General features: G+C 42.5%; 1 protein-coding gene across 4 annotated transcripts in view; it reads left to right on the forward strand.

The window, feature by feature from the left end:
* NPNT (nephronectin) overlaps positions 1 to 11,126 on the forward strand; it is a 95,456-nt gene extending 84,330 nt beyond the window's left edge. For 3 of the 4 annotated variants that reach the window (XM_084855786.1, XM_084855783.1, XM_084855785.1), the window contains one exon: positions 5,958 to 11,120. In XM_084855786.1, coding sequence (XP_084711912.1) covers positions 5,958 to 6,053 — 96 coding nt within the window. In that variant the 3' untranslated portion in view covers positions 6,054 to 11,120. Of the gene's footprint in view, positions 1 to 5,957 lie in introns of all 4 variants that reach the window. The other variant, XM_084855784.1, reaches the window with a different exon arrangement.
* The last annotated feature ends 11,080 nt before the right edge of the window (positions 11,127 to 22,206 follow it).

A 22,206-nucleotide genomic window follows, 5' to 3' on the forward strand; every position in this document is an offset into this window, starting at 1 on the left:
CACAATCATAATTTCCTTGTTATATTTATTATTTTTTGTTTATTTAATACACGTTTCTGGAAAAAAAACAATCAAGGCTGTTTACAAAAAAATCAGAAAATAAAAATTACACACAGATAAAAACATAGTAAACCCTTAAAAATCATAACAAGAGTTTTAAAGTCTAATTAAAAAGATGGGTCTTGACACTCTTCCTGAAAGCAGAGAGTGGGGGCCAGTTGCAACTCCAGTGAGACTGAGCAGCACAGGAGAGAGCCCTTTCCCGCATGCCTGACAAGCAGGACTCTGTAAGCAAGGGTGTCTTCAAAATGACCTCTCTTGCAAATCTTAGTATCTGAGTAGGTTTACAGAGATAAGTGGCCCCTCAGATATCCAGGCCCTAACCTCTTTAGGGCTTTAAAAGTTAAAACCAACACCTTGCATTGAAGGTGCAAGGAAACAATTGGAAACCACTGCAGAACTTTCAGTATTGGGGTGAAAACACTATGCAGCCTAGCTGCCATGTTTTGCACCAGTTGAAGCTTCTGGACACTCTTCAAAGATAGCCCCATTTAGAACACATTGCAGTAGTTTAACCATGACATAACTAAACCATGGATAACTGTTTCAAGATCAGACCAATTTAGTAAAGGACACAGCTGGCACACTAAACATAGTTATACTCTCCTCACCATGGCTGCGCTGTCACCTGACAATCCAGGGACAGGGTAGGATCCAGCAGCACTCCCAAGCTACAAACCTAATCTTTCAGGGGAAGCACAACCTTGTATAGATTAGGTTGAATCCCAGTCCTGGCTCAGACTTTTTACTGGACAACAGCACCTCTGACTTCTTGGATTTAATCTCAGCTTGTTCACCATCTTCCAGCCCATTATCAAACCTGGACAACATTCAAGGGTGTCAGCTGCTTTCTTGTAGTCAAGTAACAAAAAGCAATAGAGCTGAGTGTCACCAGCATATTGTTGGCTTCTCACTCCAAAGCTCTTGCAATGGTTTCATGTAGGTGTTAAATAAGAGGTCCAGGAGAACTAGTAGGGCTGCATTCCCCAACCCCATCCAGTTCCCGGTGTATGACATTGTGCCATTCCTGCCCCTTCCCAGTGGGAATACCCCTTCTCTAAGGCCTTTCTCACCCCAAGCAGGAAACACCTTCCCCACACACAATCATGCTGCCACCCAGAACTTTAAGGCTCAGGTCCAACCCACACTCAGTCCTCTATCTGAGGACACACTTGTTTATAATATCAGCTATACTATTTCCTTTGTTACCTTCCCCTTACGTAGCCAAGAGCAGAAGGCGTAGGATTTGGTTAAACAAATAAACTTTATTAACTACAGCAAGTTGTTGAACTATAAATAAGCAAATCTTAATAGTTCTACTAATGCATGTTCTGTCATACATGATGCTCCAGATCACACTCTCAGTCAATCACTTCACAAATCACCCCAAACCTCTCTCTCTCTCTCTCTGTTCTCAATCCTAACATCCTATATCCCTATCTCTGATCACTATCAAATCATATTCCTGTCCTAAACCTTGTCAAATCATACCCGTCTTTATCTGAGTCTGTCAAGCAAAGCACACAGTTTATATAACACACACTCCACCCCCTTCACTCAGCCAGCCAATCATCACACATATGTAAGCCCCTGCCCACCCAACCCATGAAAGGCGCACGAAACGGAGCACTTACCTGCTGCCGTCCGCGCTGACTTGCGAATAGCGGCCGCCATTCACTTCCTGATCATAGCCGTCATAGGCTACGTAAATACTTACGTAGCCTATCACGGCTAATGCAGGGACACCCTTTGCGTCCCTGCGGAGGCCATGATAGGCTACATAAGTATTTACGTAGCCTATCACAGCAAGCCAAAAAAAAAAAAACAGCATACGCAAATGGCGGCTGCTGCAGAGGCCGCCGTTTGCGTTCCCTGTTTTGAGCCGTTTTCACCTACGTAAGTATTTACGTAGGCTATTACGGCAAAGAAAAGGGAATGCAAAAAGCATAGTGGGCGTTATTTGCGTTCTTTTTTTCCCGCCGTTATAGCCTATGTAAATATTTGCGTCCGCAGCAGCCCGTCCACGGCCAGAACTCCGGCTGCGGATGGCCCTGGCCGGCGGCTCCGTGGAGCTGCCGCGGAGCGGAGCCGGACGGTTTAGGATTTCGGGGGCAGGCGCTCACCACCCTGTCAAAAAGTTAAGTGACTTTCATACATCCCTAGTTGTCCACCTCCTCAAAATCCACAAGCTGAAAAGAACCCAAGCCAAGTGGACAGACCCCTGCCAAGGTTGCATCCACCTGAACTTTCCCAATGTTGGAGTCCAAGTCAAGGCAAATCTAAGCATTTTTATTCTCAAAGAATGAGGCAAATTGGTCACAGTGAGCCTCCAATCATTTGCACTCCTCCTCTGCAACATCCAGGCAAAGAAGGACATGCACATTTTAATGCACAAATCCAACGTGTGCACTTTCATTACCCCCAGTTTATCACCTCTTAGTGGCCCTGTTCGCACATCACAATAACCCCATGTTTTTTTAAAAAAATTCTGGGTTATGTGAAATTGGCAGCATTCTACTGCATGCTGCCCAGTTGCTCCCACTGCAAGCAGGAATGTCTAAACAGCCCATGGATCTTTCATGTATGTTTAGTGTTACATGCAAACCAGAAACTCTGGCTTGTCTTTCCTCTGACAAGCTGGAGAAATAACCCATGGTTATTGGGTTATTTCTCTGGCTTGTTGGAGGAGACAACCATGATAAGATCAAAAAAGGCCATTAATTGTTTAATTATAATTTCACTGACAGTGTAAGAGCTGTCTTAAGCCAAACCAGACCACTGCCCCAATACTGAGTGGGGGTTGCTTCCAGTATCACAAGAGAATAGCCCCAATACAAGGCAGAGTTAAACACCTTTATTTCAGGGGCACCTGAGGACTTTCCCAGCACTGTTACATGCCGGAGATGCCATCGATTTTGCTTGGGACATAAAAGTATGTCCCTTACCACTGAACTCTGATTCTTCCCAAGGCCAGCCTTTGCTCCAGGAGACTTCTCTTCATTTTATATCCTGGTTTGTAGGCAGCACTTATAGAATCATAGAATAGTAGGGTTGGAAGGAGCCTACAAGGCCATCAAGTCCAACCCCCTGCTCAATGCAGGAATCCAAGTCAGAGCATCCCTGACAGATGGCTGTCCAGCCTCTGAAGAGCCCACCACCTCCCTAGGTAATTGGTTCCATTGTCGTATTGCTCTAACAGTCAGGAAGTTTCTCCTGATGTTCAGCCGGAATCTGGCTTCCTGTAACTTGAGCCCATTATTCCGTGTCCTGCACTCTGGGATGATCGAGAAGAGATCCTGGCCTTCTTCTCTGTGACAACCTTTCAAGTTCTTGAAGAGTGCTATCATATCTCCCCTCAGTCTTCTCTTCTCAAGGCTAAACATGCCCAGTTCTTTCAGTCTCTCTTCATAGGGCTTTGTTTCCAGTCCCCTGATCATCTTTGTTGCCCTCCTCTGAACCCTCTCCAGTTTGTCTGCATCCTTCTTCTTAAAGTGTTAAACTACAGTTTAACACTTAAACTACAGTTTCCCAGTTTGGTCATGGGGAACTGGTTTAAGAAACCAGGAAGACTCCTCTGCAACCAGGTAAGCATGAGGACTGGGAAGGACGAGCAGAGATATCTTAAGCTCATCTCTCATTCATACTGCAACAAACAGTAGTTTGTTGGAGCAGTCCGATTATGTCTAAACTGGGCCTATAAGTGATTTAGGGTTCTCTTACAGTTATGCATTCATTCAAACCCTTTGAATACTTTAATCTTTGTCAGCATGTTGAGTTTTTAAAAAAAGATCTTTGATTTTAAGAAGAGCATGTGGCTGCCTATGGCCATGTGTTGCCCAGTCTCACATAGTTACCATAGATGACACCACTATTCTACTTCAAAAGTGGCTGTCATATTGTTCGCTGTTTGGAATAATTCATTCTTGCAGGAAGTGGATGGAAGTTTCTCTGAAACAGAATGTCTCCAGATGCTATTATCATACAACAAGAGGGGTTGGCATATTTAAAACCAGACTCAGTAAACTACAGAATTATTTTGGGGGTGAAGAGTTTCCAAAATATGCAACAGATTGCATGAGCTAGTAGATGATGACAGCTCTGACGGTTTATTTCAGGAGGGTGAATAAAAAAGCTTCTTTCAAGAGATCAAGAGAGCAATCCTACGCCCCCTAGACAGTGTCTGGGGGATATAGGATATTTTGGTTTCCTGCACCCCTTGCCCTCTCTCCTGCCCCTTTGCAGCCAGTGTGGAAAGAACCGAGCTGCTGCTCTATGAGCTCACAATGCAAATTCGTTGGGTGTGAAAGGGGGCATTCTCACAGGCAGGGAGGGGAGGAGACTGGGGACATGGAGCTACAAGGTATCCCCAGCTGTCTTCAGCTTCCTCCCCTTCCACTCCCTGAAGCCTCCGCTAGATGGACAAAATTGCCTGTCTAGCTTAAATGTAGAGTGGGAGGCACGATGCACCTCCCCTTTGCGTAGGATATTCGTAAGCTGAGTTCAGAGGCTTACGAGTACCCAGGGTGAGCCCTAAGACAGATATATTGAGGAAGTTGGTAATCACTACTGGAGTCATGGAGATTTTGTGATTTACTAGAGGCAGTTTCTAAGAAAACATACTTTTAGCCATTTCCTCCACTTTGTGCAGATAGTCTCAACAATATCACATATAAAGTGTGACATGGGAGTTCATTTTGCTGACAGCCCAATCCATGTACTCATGGTGAAATAAACTCTTGCACCTCACTATACACCTGGAGATCTGCACCCATTTTCATATACGGAGATGATGATCATCTCAGTATTTCCCTGTTTAGTCCCTGGCATCTCTAGTTGAAAGGCCCTTAGGAAGCAGGTGATGGGAGAGACAGGGAGAGCTGCTGCCTGTCAGAATAAACAACACTGGACCATGCAGACCACTAGTCTGACACAGTATAAACCAGCATCCTGTATTCATAAACCAGCATCCTGTATTCATATTTCTACATAGGAACACTGTCGTGTATGAAGTGGTGCTCAGGTTAAGGGACGTAAAGATGCCCTTGTTGTCCAGAGAACAGAGCACTGTTATGGATCAAACTGACCTCATAACGTGGATATCTGCTAGCCAGAACAAGAGCTGTGCCTATCCCTGTGTTTATGGCTACTAGCAAAAATATACTAACCTAAGCAGAAAGCACAGGGTATACAACAACCATCCTCTAGAACCAACGACAGTAGCTCCAACCCCCCTGGAATAACGGCTGCATCTTTTGGAAAGTACATCCTATCTCTCTTCTGAGTTTAGTGCTGAGATGAGTGCTTCCTTCTGAGATTGGTGCACATTACAAGAGCAAATGTCTGGAAGTGCCCTTACATTTAAAGCTACAATTACACACTTGCAAATCACAGCCATGTCTTGGTGTACATGACGAGATAATGTTAATTAACTGATAATGTTAACTATCAATTGACCCTTCTTTCACTAGAGAAAACACAAGCTTAGGGAGTGTCTTCCCAAGTCCTGCCAAGCTCAGGTATCCTCATCTATAATATCACTCAATCCTTTGGCATGTGTCAAGGGCAAAAATAAATTTAAAAACTCATTTGAGAAGTGTTCAGTGACTACCAATTTTATACCCACAGCTGCAGTTTCAGCTCCCCTGTTCTGAGCTTTTATGTGAATATAGCTGTGGTTAGCTCAAAACTAAATACAACTGAATATATGGCAGAAAGCAAATGCAAATCCATTTAAATTTCCTTTAAAACAATCGGTCTCCTAACATCCTATGCAAAAATTGGGGATTCAAGACACATTCCGGATTTGTGCTGGGAATCCTCAGAAACATTGCTACACTTTTGGTCATATAATAAACTCTCTGTTACAGCTTACCTTGTAAAATGTTTTCTTTCTCCAGGTTATTTTTAAAGGAGAGAAAGGAAAAGGAAGAACCGGTGAAATTGGACTAGATGATGTGAGCTTGAGGAAAGGCCTGTGCACTCACCACCATTAGTGGTATACACAGACTGGCCAAGAGAACATACTTTTATCATCCGTGCCTCATAGCTGGGACTGATGGTGGATTGACAACTTCTTCTCCCTTGTCTTTGTGAAATCCCAATCTAAATAAAGCAATTGCTTCTGTAAGGGCAAAATAACTTCAAACCAACACTGGAGATTTCCATTAACAATTATCCAGTTCACGTTATATACGTGAAAAGGGCCTCCTGAATTCAGAATTAAGGATATAAATATCCCTTATGAAGAAGAATGAACTAGACATCATCAAAAGGAATCTTTGGTACATGAAAGAGTTGCCTTAATGGTCTGCTGTGTCCTTTCCATTTTGCTGGTTATACTGGTGTACCCTGAACTGGTTCAACTTCATGAAATGAAAGTAACTCAGGCCTAGACCTTACTCATGGTTGTTCTACTGCCATCGACTTTTAAAGAAGTGTGTTACACACACACACACACACACACACACACTTATACCTTTGTTTTATCTTATTAACAAGAGGCAGTTATTATAGAGTAGGCACTGCGTCCCTTAATATTGGTAGTGCTGTGTTCTGTATAAATATGTACGGTTATTAATATATTTATATATGTTGTGTATTTGCAGAATCTAGTTGCAAAATAAAATGGCAGCTGTGCACATCCAAGTTAGACTAGCATACAGAAACCTACACTGACAGTCATGCAGGAATTTTTCACACTTTGTCACTTGCTAATAGCTAATCACTGTTGTTTTGCCTCTAAGCTAGCAAACTATTTAATATGGTTGCAAAAGGGCTGAATCAGCTTCATGCATAAATGAACACAGGGCTGGCTTCAAGGGTAGGCACCTGCCAAGGGCCCACACCCCAATAGGGGCCCATCAAGAAGATCCCTCTGGATTCCTCCTCTGTTTCACCATTGCAACCTGCTTGTTCACTTGCCAAGGCAATAGTAGGGGTGAGAGGGAAGAGCAGTAGATGCTGCGTCCTGCTTGCTCCCTGGCTCTCTGCCTGTCAAGCAAGCAAGTGGTAGCAATGATGAGAAAGAGGGCGAAGAGCAACAGCAGCTTGTGACAATGGCGGTGAGAAGGTGGACTCACCAGGGGGCCCATTGAGTTCTTACCCAAGGGCCCTCAAAGTCTTGGAGCTGGCACTGAGTGAACATAATGTCAACCTCGCTGCAAGATTCAATAGAACAGTATTGAGTTACTCATAAAGGTGCCCATAATGGGTGGCAATGACAAAACCTGACCTTGAAGGGTTCCCCTGTGATTTTACTAGCTTGGAGAACTTTGGCAGGAATCCATTCTCTCCATTCTCAGAAGCTATTGAAGGTCAGTAGAGATCAGGAAATGGTCATCCTGAACAAATGATTTCAGTAGGCAGACTGATTTCAGCTATTGATCGGGCTGCTATACATTACCACATTGTTGTATCCACTGTCTCCTCTCTCCAGTCTGTCACCATCATTCTTGCAGGAGCAGAATGAGACTAGGAGGCGAGGCAGCCTCTGTCAGTCGTTGCTGAACATGGTAAGAGACTGGAGAGATGACTCAATGCTAGTCTCATTTTTCTGGAGGTGGGAACTGATACCCAGCTGAATCTCTCTTACTAATTACATATTTATTTCTAAAATTAATTTCTAAAATGTTGTATTTTTCCCTTCAAAGTGACTGGTATTCCCAGGGCGGCGGACAGAAAAAATAAAAATACAGTAGTAACCACATTAAATACACTAGTAAACACAGTACAGTTTCAATAAAACAGCACAGTATAAAACTCCAATCCAAGAGAGATTTGAATGGCTTAGAAAAGTTAAACCCCCCCCCCCCGCGCCAGTTCAGTTAACAAAAAAAAAAAGTCTTCAACAGACAAGAAATGACAACTGCATTGGTGGCAACTGAGCCTCCCTAGGCAGGCCATTCTACAAAAATGATGCCAACACTGAAAAGGCTCTCTTCCTGGTTCCCACCCACCTTACTTCAGGTGACAGGTGTACCTGAAGAAGAGCTTCAGATGTAAGTTTCAATGTATGGGTGGTCTGATACATGAGCAGATGGTCCAAAAAATGTAATCCTGGATGCCCAAAACAAACCTAAAGTTTGATTCTGAAAAGGTTTGTGTATCCTTCATATCCAAGGATTTACCTGTATTTAAAGAATGCTCAGGAAGTTCAGCCATTTGTACAACTGAATCAAATGACTTCAGTGAGCGCTGTCATTGGCACAAATAAAGTGGGTCAGAGTTTTAAGCTAACAGGAATGTACGCCGAGATCGGTTTAATTTCAGCTTATTCCATAGTTAAGCATTTCTTAGAATCATGCAACCATGCAGCTTCTTCCTGCTTCTCAGACACATCGAATAAACTATAGCACAAGTAATTTTGTTAGATTTGGGCAGAAATAGTACTTATTGAGTCTTGGTGTTGGTCAAAGCTGCAATCCTAAAGGTAAAGAGGAAGGAGTTTTTAAAGTTTCTACTGCAGCCACTTGCAAAGCTTATCAGGAAGGCTTTTTTTTTTTTGAAATTGCAACTTGTCAAGCTTTGACCAGTTCATCCCAAAGAGCAGCTATAGTAGAAATATGTAAGACCAGTCCAGCTGTTGGTAGGATTTTCCCCTCGTATGCACATCACTTTGTTGGGTTTCAGTCGAAATCAGTTTTGAAATTATGCAATGTGTAATGCCAGGTTGAAATTCTCTGGTCGAGATGCTATTTCAAATGGGGAAAAAAACAACCAATACTTTCAATATAATCAGATGTTTTTTCCTTAGACCAAATACCATTTTTATATTTTAAAGTATTTTTAAAAAGTATAGCTGTGTTTGAACATTGTATTATGATTATTATCATTATAGTGAAACAATATTGAAATACTGAAGTGTGGATTAAAGACAGTGGGCACAATCCTGCAAGTGGTATTAGCTTAATGTAACTTTGGTAAAAGCTATGTCTGGTTAAAGTCAAAAAATATACTCCAGCCTTGACTTCTGGTGGCACATACCTTGACATAGGCTGCAACACAGAATTCCTTTAGGTGAATCTGAAGGCTTGCATCCATCTTGTACGCTGAAACTTTTGATTTTTCTCCCATTGTAAAGCATCCTCCTACATTGCATCACAATCTGAGTTTGAAATTACCCAAGTTTCAAAAGCAGTTTGATGGCCCTACCATTAGGTAGAGTGAAGCAACTGCCTCAGACAGGAGATACTTGGGGATTGAGAAGTGGTGAGGTGCTGAAGGAAAGAACTGTGTGCCACATGGCCATATCCCACACCCTGTAAGCTAGCCTGCTGCTCTCAGGTGCAGTGGAGGACACTGTCCTGTCACCAGTGTTGAAGTAAGATTCTCTGCCAGTCTGGTTGTCTTCTCTGCATGGAATGGGAGATGCCATCTTCTTCTTCACCTCAGGCAGTAAAATATCTTGGTCTGGCCCTAGAACCAGGGGCTGTGGTTTCTTTTGGGCAAGAAAGGAGCATGACATTTAGAAGTCCCTATAATTCTGGGAAGCTAGTCAAATGTTTCTTTGGATCATGGGTAGATGCTTCCGTGTTGTTCTTAGATTTAATAATATACTGGCAGTATTTAAATGTATATTTATCATGGGCCCAGTTCATACCATGTGTCTGGAGGACAATTGTTTATATACTTTTTGTGAGCTTAGAAAACAATGCTTTAAAAAACTTTACTTGGATAAATAAGGTTGCGTGTACGATTTTTCAGTATAGAATCTTACATGCCCTGGGATTCCAATGCACATACACGCAAGGACTTACCAATTCAGTATAACTGTAAGAACTCTGCATGTGCCTCATCCATTCAAATGAATGGGATGCCTGCTCACATAAGAGGTCATAGGAGTATGCAGAGAATTCATGATTGATTGGTCTTTTACCCATGATACAGTCGACTATATATATCATGCTTCACTGCTTGTAATAGGCAAAAGCTGTTGACCATTCCCAATGGAGAAGTCCCTAAGAAAGATGTGGGTTACTGCTTCTAATGGCGATGCATTGGCATCGATGTTTCCACTTTAGGAGGATTTCAGCAAAGGTGATTCTGAAATTGCCAAACAGGAGAAATTGGATGCATGAGTTACTTCCGCATTGGCTTGTCACGTGTCTAGTATAACAGTGAGAGGGAAGTTGTTTATCTCATTTGTGGTGAAATGCATGGGCATCAGATGCAAGGACAGCTCATGCACCACACGACTGGAGATGTAAATGACTTGCACCTTCTGTGCAATATTTAAAAGCAGACTCTGTTGATTTGTCAAAAAGCTCTTCTATCTTAATGTCCTTTCCTGTAATGTGCATTGGTGGCTTGATTGATCTAACCTTTTTCAACTTTTTGGCTTAGTTTGATTTCATTAAAAAAAACACCACAACCCTGATTTTTCATGCAACCTTTTCCTTATTTTATTGGCCAATTCTTCCTGTTATCATGCTAGATTTTAGATAGATCTAGATATGTCCAACAAAGCCTTTTATGGAGGTATGGTTTTAAACTATCAGAAAAACACCATATATAATCCAGAACATCCCACTGACTGTCATTTTATGCACAATGGTCTCGACCCGGCTGTATATGTGTCGCCAGAAGGTGTTGTGTGTTAGTAGTTATGCAAGAGTGGATGGAGATGTGTATTGTCACCACATTTCCAAACCAACAAGTGTGCCTAAAGATGCACATCTGGGCCAGCACATCTGCCTCTGATCTGTGTGCACAAATCTTTCTTGTAGTCAAAAGAAAGCCAAGCAGATATTGCCAAGCAGATATTCTTTGCTGGATCGGGGCATTAAAAAGGTACTTAAAGTCCAAGATCAAATAATGGCATTCAGAATATCTGTTCCTCCTTCCTTTATTCGGTGACTTTATAAGTGTGTCAGTGCAAGCAGTTATCATTATATACTTTATCTTTTTGGTGCCAACACAACTATATTGCACTAAGTTCAAATGGAACACATTATCAAAAGTACTGTAGGACATATTACTGGCTAATAATTTAATATGGTGTTAAAGAAATGTTTAACTTTTTTTTCCAGACTAACACAAAATAAAGATACCTTTGTAAATTTACTGACAATGGTAATTTGCAATTATTTTCCTTTTGGAAAAAAACAATTGGTTTGATCCCAATTTAGTCATACTTAGAATAGACACATGAAAATCTATGAGTCTTGTCATAATTTCAATGGGTCTACTCTGACTAAGTCTGGTTCCAACCCACAGTATACAATGCAATGTATAAATAATCTGATTTTGTCATCCATGTAAGGCTACATCCATTTGATGAATCAAATAAGTAAGGTCCTAAACTTGGTGTATTATTATTCCTGTTGACAGAGCTAAGACTTCAAGGGCCAGGGCCAGGGTGGGAATTGAGTAACTACCACATGACATTCAGCCCTTTTCGAGTTTCTTTGATGTGCCTCATTAGATTATTTTGGAAACTAAACCAAACAGAGAGGCCAAAAGGTCATGTTTACTGCATCTAGACAGTGTGGAAACAAAGCAAATGTAGAAACAAAGCTCATTACTCTGTTGACATCTGACATTTTTTCAGACTACTCTCATCAGCTCTCTATATAAACAATCCTTGTCTTACTGCATTCGTGCATTTCTGTTTCTCCAAAGGGAAACAGTACTTCCATATTATTGAGTGCTAGCTTTCTTGGCTGCACTTTCAACTGGAAGGTAGGCGGTTTAAGGCAACACTGGGTGATGACTAGTGCATGTGAATGGGCTACCACAAATATTGCACCACAAATAAAACTTTGCTATTGCCTCACATCACCTAAAATGCAACATTTTTTCAGTAGGGCAGTATTCTTCACTGCAAGGCCTGAAGGTCACTGGTGGCTCCTACACAACTCAAGTGTGGCCCTCCGCCTCTCTCTCTCTCTCTCTCTCTGGAGGAGCTGCTCACTCTTTGCAGGGGCTCTCTAGATTTGTCTTGTTCTTTAACTCCAGGCTGGTGCTGAGACTAGGACTACCAGAGGAGACTTCAGGGGTGGGGAATCATTTTGCAGCACTGCGGAGAGCACTGAGTGACAAGAAAAAATCCATTCCAATCCAAGGACTAAGTGAGCCAGCCAGAATTTGCCTGCCTGGTGACTGACGAATGAGGCCTTGCTTGGATGAAGTGGATGGGGTTGGAGAGGAGAAGGCCAAAAAAGGCTCCAGCTGAATCTGGTACACAGCATTGCTTCTTGACCAGGGTGTGTGGAGAACAGTGGAGGCTGGTGGCTCCGATGTCAATGGTGGAGTGAATCCACTCCAGGTTTCAGTCAGAACTGGTTGGAACTCTAAAAGACATATCCAAGGTGCATATCTCATTTAGGTCCTTTAGAGTTCTGGCTGATTCTGACTGAAACCTGAAGCGGACTCACCTCCCCACTGGCATCGGAGCCACCAGCCTCCACTGATGGAGAGTGCCCTTTCCAGCCTGGAAAGCCCTGCCCTCCCAAGTGGCTTTGGCAGTAGTGCCTGGAGCCAAAATGAAGCTTGAAAAATAGTAAAGACCACTGCAATAGAGTCAGTTCACACATCCAGCTGCCTGGATGTAGAAAAAAAAAATAAATATGCATGCATATGTGAATATGTGTCACAAAGACATTTGGGAGTCCTGTATCGTGCAGGAGTTAGCACTGGGACTAAGTCACAAAATCCCCAGGCACGTGACTAAAGCCAAGAAATGGACAGGGTGAGCTTTCAACATGTGACAATCTTGTGACTTCACACTGCATGTCCCAGTCCTAGGCCAGCCTAGGATGAGGTGAGGGGTAGTTTAGAATCTGAGTGCACGGTTAAGCAGTAGAGGTGTGCACTGACCGCAAGATTTGTTTTGGACCCCAATTCAGAAAATAGTCCACCGTCAATTATTTTTTGGTCAGACAAATTCGGAGGCTACAAAGATGTTACCATCTGTTATAAGATGTAAACAGGAAAAACAAGCAGCACAGTTTGATACGAACTAAACAAGTCAGCATACAGAGAAACATTAATCATAAAGGCCTTCCTGAATAAAAATGTCTTCCAGATACATTTAAATGCACAAAGAGAAGGGGACTGGTAGATTTTCTCAGTTCCAGAAAGTTGGTGCCACTGCAGAAAGGCCCCATCTCTGGTTCTACTAAGCAAGTCTGAAGTAGGACCAGAGAGCAGAGCCTGAACCCATGATCTTAAAATCTTGGTAGGTTCAGATGGACAAAGTGGTTCCTTAAGTAAATTAGGCCATTCAGGACTTTTAAAGGTCCTGCACCTTAAATTTTTCCCGCAAGTACATTGGTAGCCAATGTAACTGGTGTCAGATCAATACTGTATGAATTAGCTAAGTGCGTTTCCCTTAGTAGTATTCTGGCAGCCATATTTTTGCATCAGTTGACATTTCCATTTGTCTTTCAGGGTTGCCTCCATTTAGAGAGCACTGCAATAATTTGGATGTAACCAGTGCATAAATAACTGAAGCAAGGTCCCCTTTCTCCAGATAGGGTCACAGCTGGCCACCTGAGCACCTAAGGAGAGTGATCATACGGCACCTTTGATTCTTCAGGAGTAATGCAGCCCTAACCAGAACAGGTTGCATATCAGTGGAATTAGCAGCTATAACTGCACTCCCATCTTCTCTGGATTAAGTTGTAAAGAAATACTTATGTTATATGGTATGATGTTATGTTATGTTATAGTTTGTTTTTATGCCTCCTTTCGCAAAGCGGCTCACAAAAAATATACACTATACAAACAAAACACTAACTACAAGTTTAAAGCAGAAATATCCCAACAGCTGTTTAAAACTAAAACAACTAAAAACCCAGCAGCCCGAACACACCTCCTACATATCCGAAAAGCAAAAAACTATCAGCAAAAATGCCAGAGTAGAGCTGGAATAATCCAGGGCGCCGTATAAGGTTTCCTGGGAAGGGAGATGGGCAGAGCAGATGAGGGAAAAAATGCCTTGGTTGGAATAGTGCCTTCCCCTGAAGCCGAGCCTCCCAAGCTGCAGAAGAAAAAGAAATACTTTTGCAGGTTGTTTGCCACACCACCTCTAGAAATAAACTAAACTATATCAAATGCTTTTGTAATATATTCATTGTTTCTGGAAAGACAAAGAAAGTAGCACTCAGCTGGTTTTCACCATGACTGTGAAGTGTATATGATCCACTTAATTCAGTTTATTCTTCCTCTGGCAGAAGAACACAAGAGCAAGTTACCATAAAAACCCTCCTGTGTGCATTAAATCATGTTCTCCACTTCTTGGACTTACCCACCCTTATCTCCTAGAAATGCAAAGTCATCTCTAATTGCTCCAATTGTTTGTCAAAACAAAAGTGTCAAAATTTCCTCGGTTTCAGGTTTCCTCCCTCTATGGTTCCTGTTTTTGTTTTTGGAGGGGAGGAAATGTCAGTGCTCCATGGCACCACTCCGCTATTTCTGCTTTAAATTGCCTTTGATCTACCCTCACTATTTATAATCAATACCTGGTTCTTGTGGCTGGGGGACAGGGGAAGGAGAGAGTTGCTAGCTGTTTCTACTTTTGATTTCGGTTGCTGAGTTGGAGTTGTTGTTGTTCAGTCGTTCAGTCGTGTCCGACTCTTCGTGACCCCATGGACCATAGCACGCCAGGCCTTCCTGTCCTGCGCTCTCTCCCGGAGCGTGCTCAAGTTCATATTCATTGCATCCGTGATGCTATCTAGCCATCTCATCCTCTGCCGTCCCCTTCTCCTTTTGCCTTCAGTCTTTCCCAGCATCAGGGTCTTTTCCAGAGAGTTTTCTCTTTGCATTAGGTGGCCAAAATGTTTCAGCTTCAGCTTCAGTATCTGTCCTTCCAATGAGCAGTCAGGGTTGATTTCCTTTAGGATGGACTGATTTGACCTCCTTGCAGTCCAGGGGACTCGTAAGAGTTTTCTCCAGCACCACAGTTCGAAAGCATCAATTCTTCGGTGCTCAGCCTTCCTTATAGTCCAGCTCTCACAGCCATACATTACTACTGGGAAAACCATAGCTTTGATTAGACGGACCTTTGTCGGCAAGGTGATGTCTCTGCTTCTTACTATGCTGTCTAGGTTTGCCATAGCTTTCCTCCCAAGGAGCAAGTGTCTTTTAATTTCATGGCTACAGTCACCGTCTGTGATGATCTTGGAGCCCAAGAAAATAAAATCTGTCACTGCTTCCATTTCTTCCCCTTCTATATGCCAGGAAATGATGGGGCCAAATGTCATGATCTGAGTTTTTTTAATGTTGAGTTTCAAACCAGCTTTTGCACTCTCCTCTTTCACCCTCAACAAGAGGCTCTTGAGATCCTCTTCGCTTTCTGCCATTAGGGTGGTATCGTCTGCATATCGGAGGCTGTTGATAATTCTCCCGGCAATCTTAATTCCGACCTCTGATTCATCCAACCCAGCATTTCTCATGATGTACTCTGCATATAAGTTAAATAAGCAGGGTGACAATATGCAGCCTTGTCGTACTCCTTTCCCAATTTTGAACCAATCGGTTGTTCCATGTCTGGTTCTTACTGTTGCTTCTTGACCCTCGTACAGGTTTCTCAGGAGACAGGTAAGGTGGTCTGGTACTCCCATCACTTTAAGAATTTGCCACAGTTTGTTGTGATCCACACAATCAAAGGCTTTAGCGTAGTCAATGAAGCAGAAATAGACATTTTTCTGGAATTCTCTTGCTTTCTCCATGATGCAGCGAATGTTGGCGATTTGATCTCTAGTTCCTCTGCCTCTTCGAAACCCAGCTTGTACTTCCGGTAGTTCTCGGTTCGCATACTGCTGAAGCCTAGCTTGTAGGATTTTGAGCATCACCTTGCTGGCATGTGAAATGAGCGCAATTGTGCGGTAGTTTGAACACTCTTTGGCGTTGCCCTTCTTTGGAATTGGAATGTAAACTGACCTTTTCCAGTCTTGTGGCCACTGTTGAGTGTTCCAGATTTGTTGGCATATTGAATGCAGCACTTTAACAGCATTATCTTTTAGGATTTTAAATAGCTCAGCTGGAATACTGTCATCTCCGCTAGCTTTGTTGTTACTAATGCTTCCTAAGGCCCACTTGACTTCACTCTCGAGGATGTCCGGCTCAAGTTCAGTGACCGCACTATCATGGCTATCAGGGACATTCAGATCTTTCCTGTATAGTTCTTCTGTGTATTCTTGCCACCTCTTCTTAATCTCATCTGCTTCTGTTAGGTCCCTGCCTTCTTTGTCCTTGATCATGCCCGTCTTTGCACAAAACGTTCCCTTGAGATCTCCAATTTTCTTGAAGAGATCTCTAGTCTTTCCCATTCTGTTGTTTTCCTCGATTTCTTTGCATTGTTCATTTAAGAAGGCCTTCTTGTCTCTCCTTGCTATTCTCTGGAACTCTGCATTCAGTTGGGTATATCTTCCCCTTTCTCCCTTGCTTTTCGCTTCCCTTCTTTCCTCAGCTACTTGTAAAGCCTCATCAGACAGCCACTTGGCTTTCTTGCATTTCTTTTTCTTTGGGACGGATTTCGTTGCTGCCTCCTGAACAATGTTGGAGTACCCAACAATGAGTTGGAGTACCCATTTCTAGATGCAACAGTCCCATAGGAAGAGCATGGAAGCCAATCCTAACCCCAAAGAGATACCAGAAAAGAGAAAACATAAAGGAGATATGCATCCTGACGACCGACATGGATGAGAAATGAACTTGACAAAGTATCATTTTTTAAAAACAATGTTTTAAATGATATCCCCCCTGTGATTTTAGACGTTCTGGGCCATTGTTCCCATCTGTTTCTTTGGCCTTGGCAAGTAATCAGTGAAATCTGTCTTCCTCTTCTCCTGTCTTTACAAATTGCTCTTTCAGATGTCTCATGTCATCAGCTGTGATCTTCTAGTAAACAATGGCACTCAGCATCCAGCCCTCGCTCAAAGGGAAGTATTCCTGGTTTCCATGGTTAAGATGTTAGCCACAAACACAAAGGCTTATGGCTAGCATCTTAATCATGAAACAAGGCGGTTGTTCACTGAAGTCTTTCTTCTTGTAGATCAGGGTTAGTTTGGGATATGATGGGCTGGTACACAACAATAGCCAATGTGGCTATTTTAAAACAATAACATCATAAGTAGCCTTATCAATAATAGTATGGTTGGTGCATAAACACATGAGATCTTCTTCTTCTTCTACAAAAACACCCTCTAATGGCACCGCTTCTCTAGGCAGTGTGCATGTTCCCCAATTGTACTTTTAAATAATATTTAATATTGGCCACAACCCAGTGCAGAGGTAAGCAAGCTCTTGATTTGAATGATTTATGCCTGCTTAATTATGTGTTGGTTTGCAGCTGGTATTTATAAAGCACTTTAGTTTCTTAAGTGTTCTTTTTGCCAAAGTCTTAAGTTAAATTGACTTTAAAAGCTGAAACTCCACAGGGCTGAAAAAGCATGTGGAGCTCCAGGCATGCAGATGCTTCCCAATTCAGTTCAATCTCTGGGAATCAGGATGAGATCAATTGCACAAATGACCCAAGGAGTCACTTGGGTTAGCAATATTTTTCCAGGTTGTCAAGGAGCGGTTTGTGATTTGAGAGGTGCACTATGGACGATCTGCCAATGTCACAAAGGATGTGGGAGTCCAACTCTCAGGGCATCCAGCATTCCTTGCAAAAAACACAAGACACGCTTGGTCACAATTTCAGATCATAACAGTACAGCTGCATGGGGCCAGGGGGAGACATAATTGCACTGGGACATCCTTGCAGGGAGAGTTCTGCAAACAACGAGCATTTCCAAACACTGAAGTAAGAATGTTAGGACATATTTTTGGCTACATCTTTAAATTCATGGATTAAGGCCGCAGCCTTTAGTCTTTCCAACAGACCAGCTGGGGTTCAGGTATGAGCAAGGAAACTCAATCTGCAAATCTCTGCAGGAGATTTCCTTGGGCAGACGGGGTGCTTAATTTTTAACTGAGGACATGGGTAGCATTAGCCACATGATATCTTCCAGGTGCTCTTGGGTAAAATCTAGCATACCCTGTATACTGTATTATGTAACTCAGGTGGAAGGCAGAAAGTTGCTTCCTAGCCCTGTGCTGTACTGGTCAGCAATTTGCATAAAAACCAGACACATTGACTATATTATAGTGGTTATGGCACCATTAAGCTGGGAATAAATGAGCCAGTCACCTCCATATAACATTCTAAGGGCTTTGGCTTGTTTATAATGAGATATTTTGACCGCCTGAACACCAGTGCTGACTACTAATTTCTTCAGGGGAAGCTGTTAAATTAAATGCATATTAAAACATTATGCATTGCTGTGAGTTGTTTAGAAGGTGCCAATATCCCTGCAGCATTGGTGGGTTTTTCATTTGTTTTGGCCATGGATTAATGAGCCGATTGGTGAATTAAATATGAGCTACAAGATAATGTATCTGAGAGAGTAACCTGTTTTCTGATGGGTGTAGCTGATTTTCAGAAAGGTGAGCGTCCAGTCACTAGCTGTTAGGTCAATGGAAAGTACTAAGAAAACTATCAGCAAACGTTTATGGTAACTTGGTGGTGTGTTTTTTCTGCCAGAGAAATAATAGACTGCATTAAGAGAGTCACGTATATGGGTATACTTTCCAAAGAGATAGCTGACCTAGTTGGCATTGATGAAACTGTCTCCAGTTCATGAAGCCTTCCCCAATGTGGTACCCACTGGTTGCCGGTGCCCATGGAGGCTGATGGGGCAGGGGGCAGAACAGCTAACGGTAGGCAGAACCATGGGTAGGCAGAACTAACAGCTGGCAGATTCATAGCTCCTATAAGCACCCTCCTGAAGCATTCAGGACCAATCACTTGTGTCCTCACACCATTCTATGTGTAGCTGCCACGTGTTTTTGACTACAATGCCCATCAGCCTCCTAGCAGAACTTAGCGAATGAGTAGAGGTGTAAGGGAGAGGACTAGTTCACACTCCTCAAAACTGTACGTTACTATTATCTCGCTCCCTTTTCCCATGCAAAAGTAAGGGGGAAAAGCTCAGTGTTGTTATCTCCCCAGCATTTAGAAAGCTGACAAAATACAACTTCCCTCTGTTGGAGGCTCCTATTATTCCAAGGTTCCAAAAACGTTAGCCTTGTTGCTCTGTTCTGGCAAATGCAAAGGGCATATACTAGGGGTGGGGCACCTGTGGCCTTCAAGATACTCTTGGACTCCCATTCCCATCATCCCTGAACATTGGCCATGCTTCTTTGGGCTGGTGGGAACTGGAGTCCAAACATATCTGGTGAACCTCAGGTTCACCATTCCTGGCATATATACACCACATAGTTTAACTGATTTAGGGCATAATCCTATTCATGTTTAGACAGGAAAAAGTCCCACAACTCCTAGCTTGCCCCAGCCAGCCATGCTGGAGGGCAAGCTGAGGAATATCCAGGAATTTTCAATGCCACCACCACGTTGAATTTCCCAGGAGCTGTGGGGGGCAGGGGGCATGAAAGTTAATGTCAAGTTCTTGGTAGTGCTGATATGCCCAAAGTGTACTGTTGCACTTTCAATGGTGATTGGAGAAATGGAGAGCAAATCCAAAGGCAGCTACTTCAGGAACAGTCCCTCTTCTACTATTTCCATCAAAGGCTAATGAGGACACACCCTTACACTGGGACTGTTGAAGGCCAAGCGTTTGAGCTCTCATATCAGTGTGCTGTTGTTATATAATTTATGGAGGTGATAAAGAAAAAGAATGCTTTGAAGGACTGCAAAAGGATTAATTAAAGCATTTATATCTCAGGGTGTGTATTTAAAAATTAAGCATTCATCTTTACAGCCCTTCTAAGTGGCAGCTTCATTAAATTAATGTGTGTTACACCTGGGAGATTTTGCTTGATCTGCCTTTTAACAATAACCTAATTTCTCTGCCCTGGGGACCTGTCGAACTCCCTGGATGTTTTTTCTGGCACAAGTGACCAACTTACTTTTTGATGGGACTGCTAAGCAAACAGGAACAACTGGATGCAAGCAAATGTAATGTGAGCATTGTCTTCTACTTCCATAGTACATCTACACTTCTCATAGGGAATGCCAAGTTACCTTTTAAAAACTAAGTCTCAAGAAAAGAAGAAGAAAAGTAGTAAAAGTAAAGTAGCCAGGCATTCCATCAAGCTATTATTGCTGCATTTATCTCACCTTGATACTTGCCTTCCACTCCAGGAAGATTAGTCAGCTGTCAAAAAAAAAGTTTTTCAGTTAAAAAAAAAAAAGAAGTCTCATTATGCCAAGGCATAGCTTGTGAAAGCACGTATGAGCTGCTACTGGCTCAGGGCCATCCTTGTGTTCTTTTGCTAAAACCAACATGTTTGTCTTTGTGCCCTCTTTTAACCATACACCTGCCATGAGAAGATCTGAGTGAATGTTGCTGGAACTTCTAACTCCTGCTTTGAACGTTTCTGCAATATTGAGTTTGAAATGGCTGCTCTCCCTCCTTCATAACAAGGAGCCTAATTTCCATGTCATTTTCTTCCCTGAGTCCAATGCACTTTGGCCTAGCAACGTGCGATCACCAAAACTCAAGCTTGCTGAAGTTTTCCATACTCCATCTCGAAGTTTGCTCTGCCCGGAGTCCATTTCAGAGCTTTTCTTTCTTTTCTTTTCACATGAAAATCCATGCGTATTTTTCCAAATGTACACATCAGTTGTACCCATTTTTGAAATTCTTCAAAAGTGTGTATACAATTCTTTGCCCATGATAAAAGCATATTTGTGCACATTTTTGAAATATACTCATTTTCAAATGTATGCATTTTTTAAATGTATGCATGCTGTCAAATGCATTTTTTGTGTGTCTGCAAATCACATTGCAAGCTTGGAAATGTACAGACTTTGACTGAAGAATTTCTCATACATCCCTACTTCTGCCCCAGTAATTTCCTAGCATGAGATTCATAAGATGGTTCAGAACCTGCAGCTTGAGCAAAATGCATCAGACAGACTGATAACAGGAACAAGATGGTCCAACCATATAACACCGATTCTGGCCTGCTTGCATTGGCTGTCTATATGTTTCCCAGCCCAATTCAAGGTGCTGGTTTTGACCTATAAAGCCTTACATGGCTTGGGATTACAGTACCCAAGATGGAACACCACTCCTGGCATGAACTGGCCCATATGCCATACGCCATGCTCTACATCCAAGGCCCTCCTCCAGGTACCTCCTCTGAGGGAGGCCCAGAGGGTGGCAACAAGGGAGAGGGTCTTCTTGGTGGTGGCCCCCCATTTATGGAATGATTTCTCCAATGAGGCCCGCCTGGTGCTAACATTGTCATCTTTTCAGCACCAGGTTAAAACTGCCCTCTTTTCTCAGGCATTTGGCAGCATATAATGAGTTTTTTTATCAGGTCCTGGATTTTCTCTGGCTGATTGTTTTAGATATATGTTGTTGTGCATGGTATCTGTTTTATGTCCTTACATGAATGGTTTTTATATTTTATATTATACTGGATCTATATATACTAGTATATCTATAGTGTGTGTGTGTGTGTGTGTGCGTCTGTGTGTGTGTATACACACACGGTATATATACTATATATACTAGATACTAGATGGACCTTTGTTCTGATCCAGCATAGCTCTTCCTATATTATGTGTTTTAATGGTTTTTAATTTTTGTGAACCACCCAGAGAGCTTTGGCTATGGCGCAGTATCAAAATATAATAAATGAAATGAATGGAAGTGAAATGAAATAGGGGATGTTGGGCTATATTTGACAGGTCCCGGGGAAGCCAGGCAGGTTTGCAGCTCCTTGGAAACAGCAGGGTTGCTTAAATAAATTTGAATGGCTTAATGTAGACAGTGGTGAAGGCTACAGCTGGACCTCAGGGCTGAAGTCCAGGCACCTCACAGATCAGGCCCCACAAAGGACCATCCAGAGAATGGCAGGTGATGGGGCCAGTGGCAAGCAGTCCCTGTGTAAGCACCTGGGATTGCATGGGCATTCTGGAGCCCACCAGAGCCAGGGCTGCTCACCACTCATCCTTCCTTATTTTTAATTTAATTTAATTTAATTTAATTATTTATTTAAAATATTTCTTGGCTGCCTTTCAGGGCAGAAGCCCTCCCAAGGCGGCTTACAACAATAAAATACATAAAAACAGAAAGTATAAAAAATGTTAAAAACATAAAAACAATAAAAGCCAACAATAAAACCAAC

The sequence above is a fragment of the Heloderma suspectum genome, chromosome 5 (assembly GCF_057233095.1).
Source record: "Heloderma suspectum isolate Gila_16-S chromosome 5, 16-S_ref, whole genome shotgun sequence".
NCBI classification, from domain to species: domain Eukaryota; kingdom Metazoa; phylum Chordata; class Lepidosauria; order Squamata; family Helodermatidae; genus Heloderma; species Heloderma suspectum.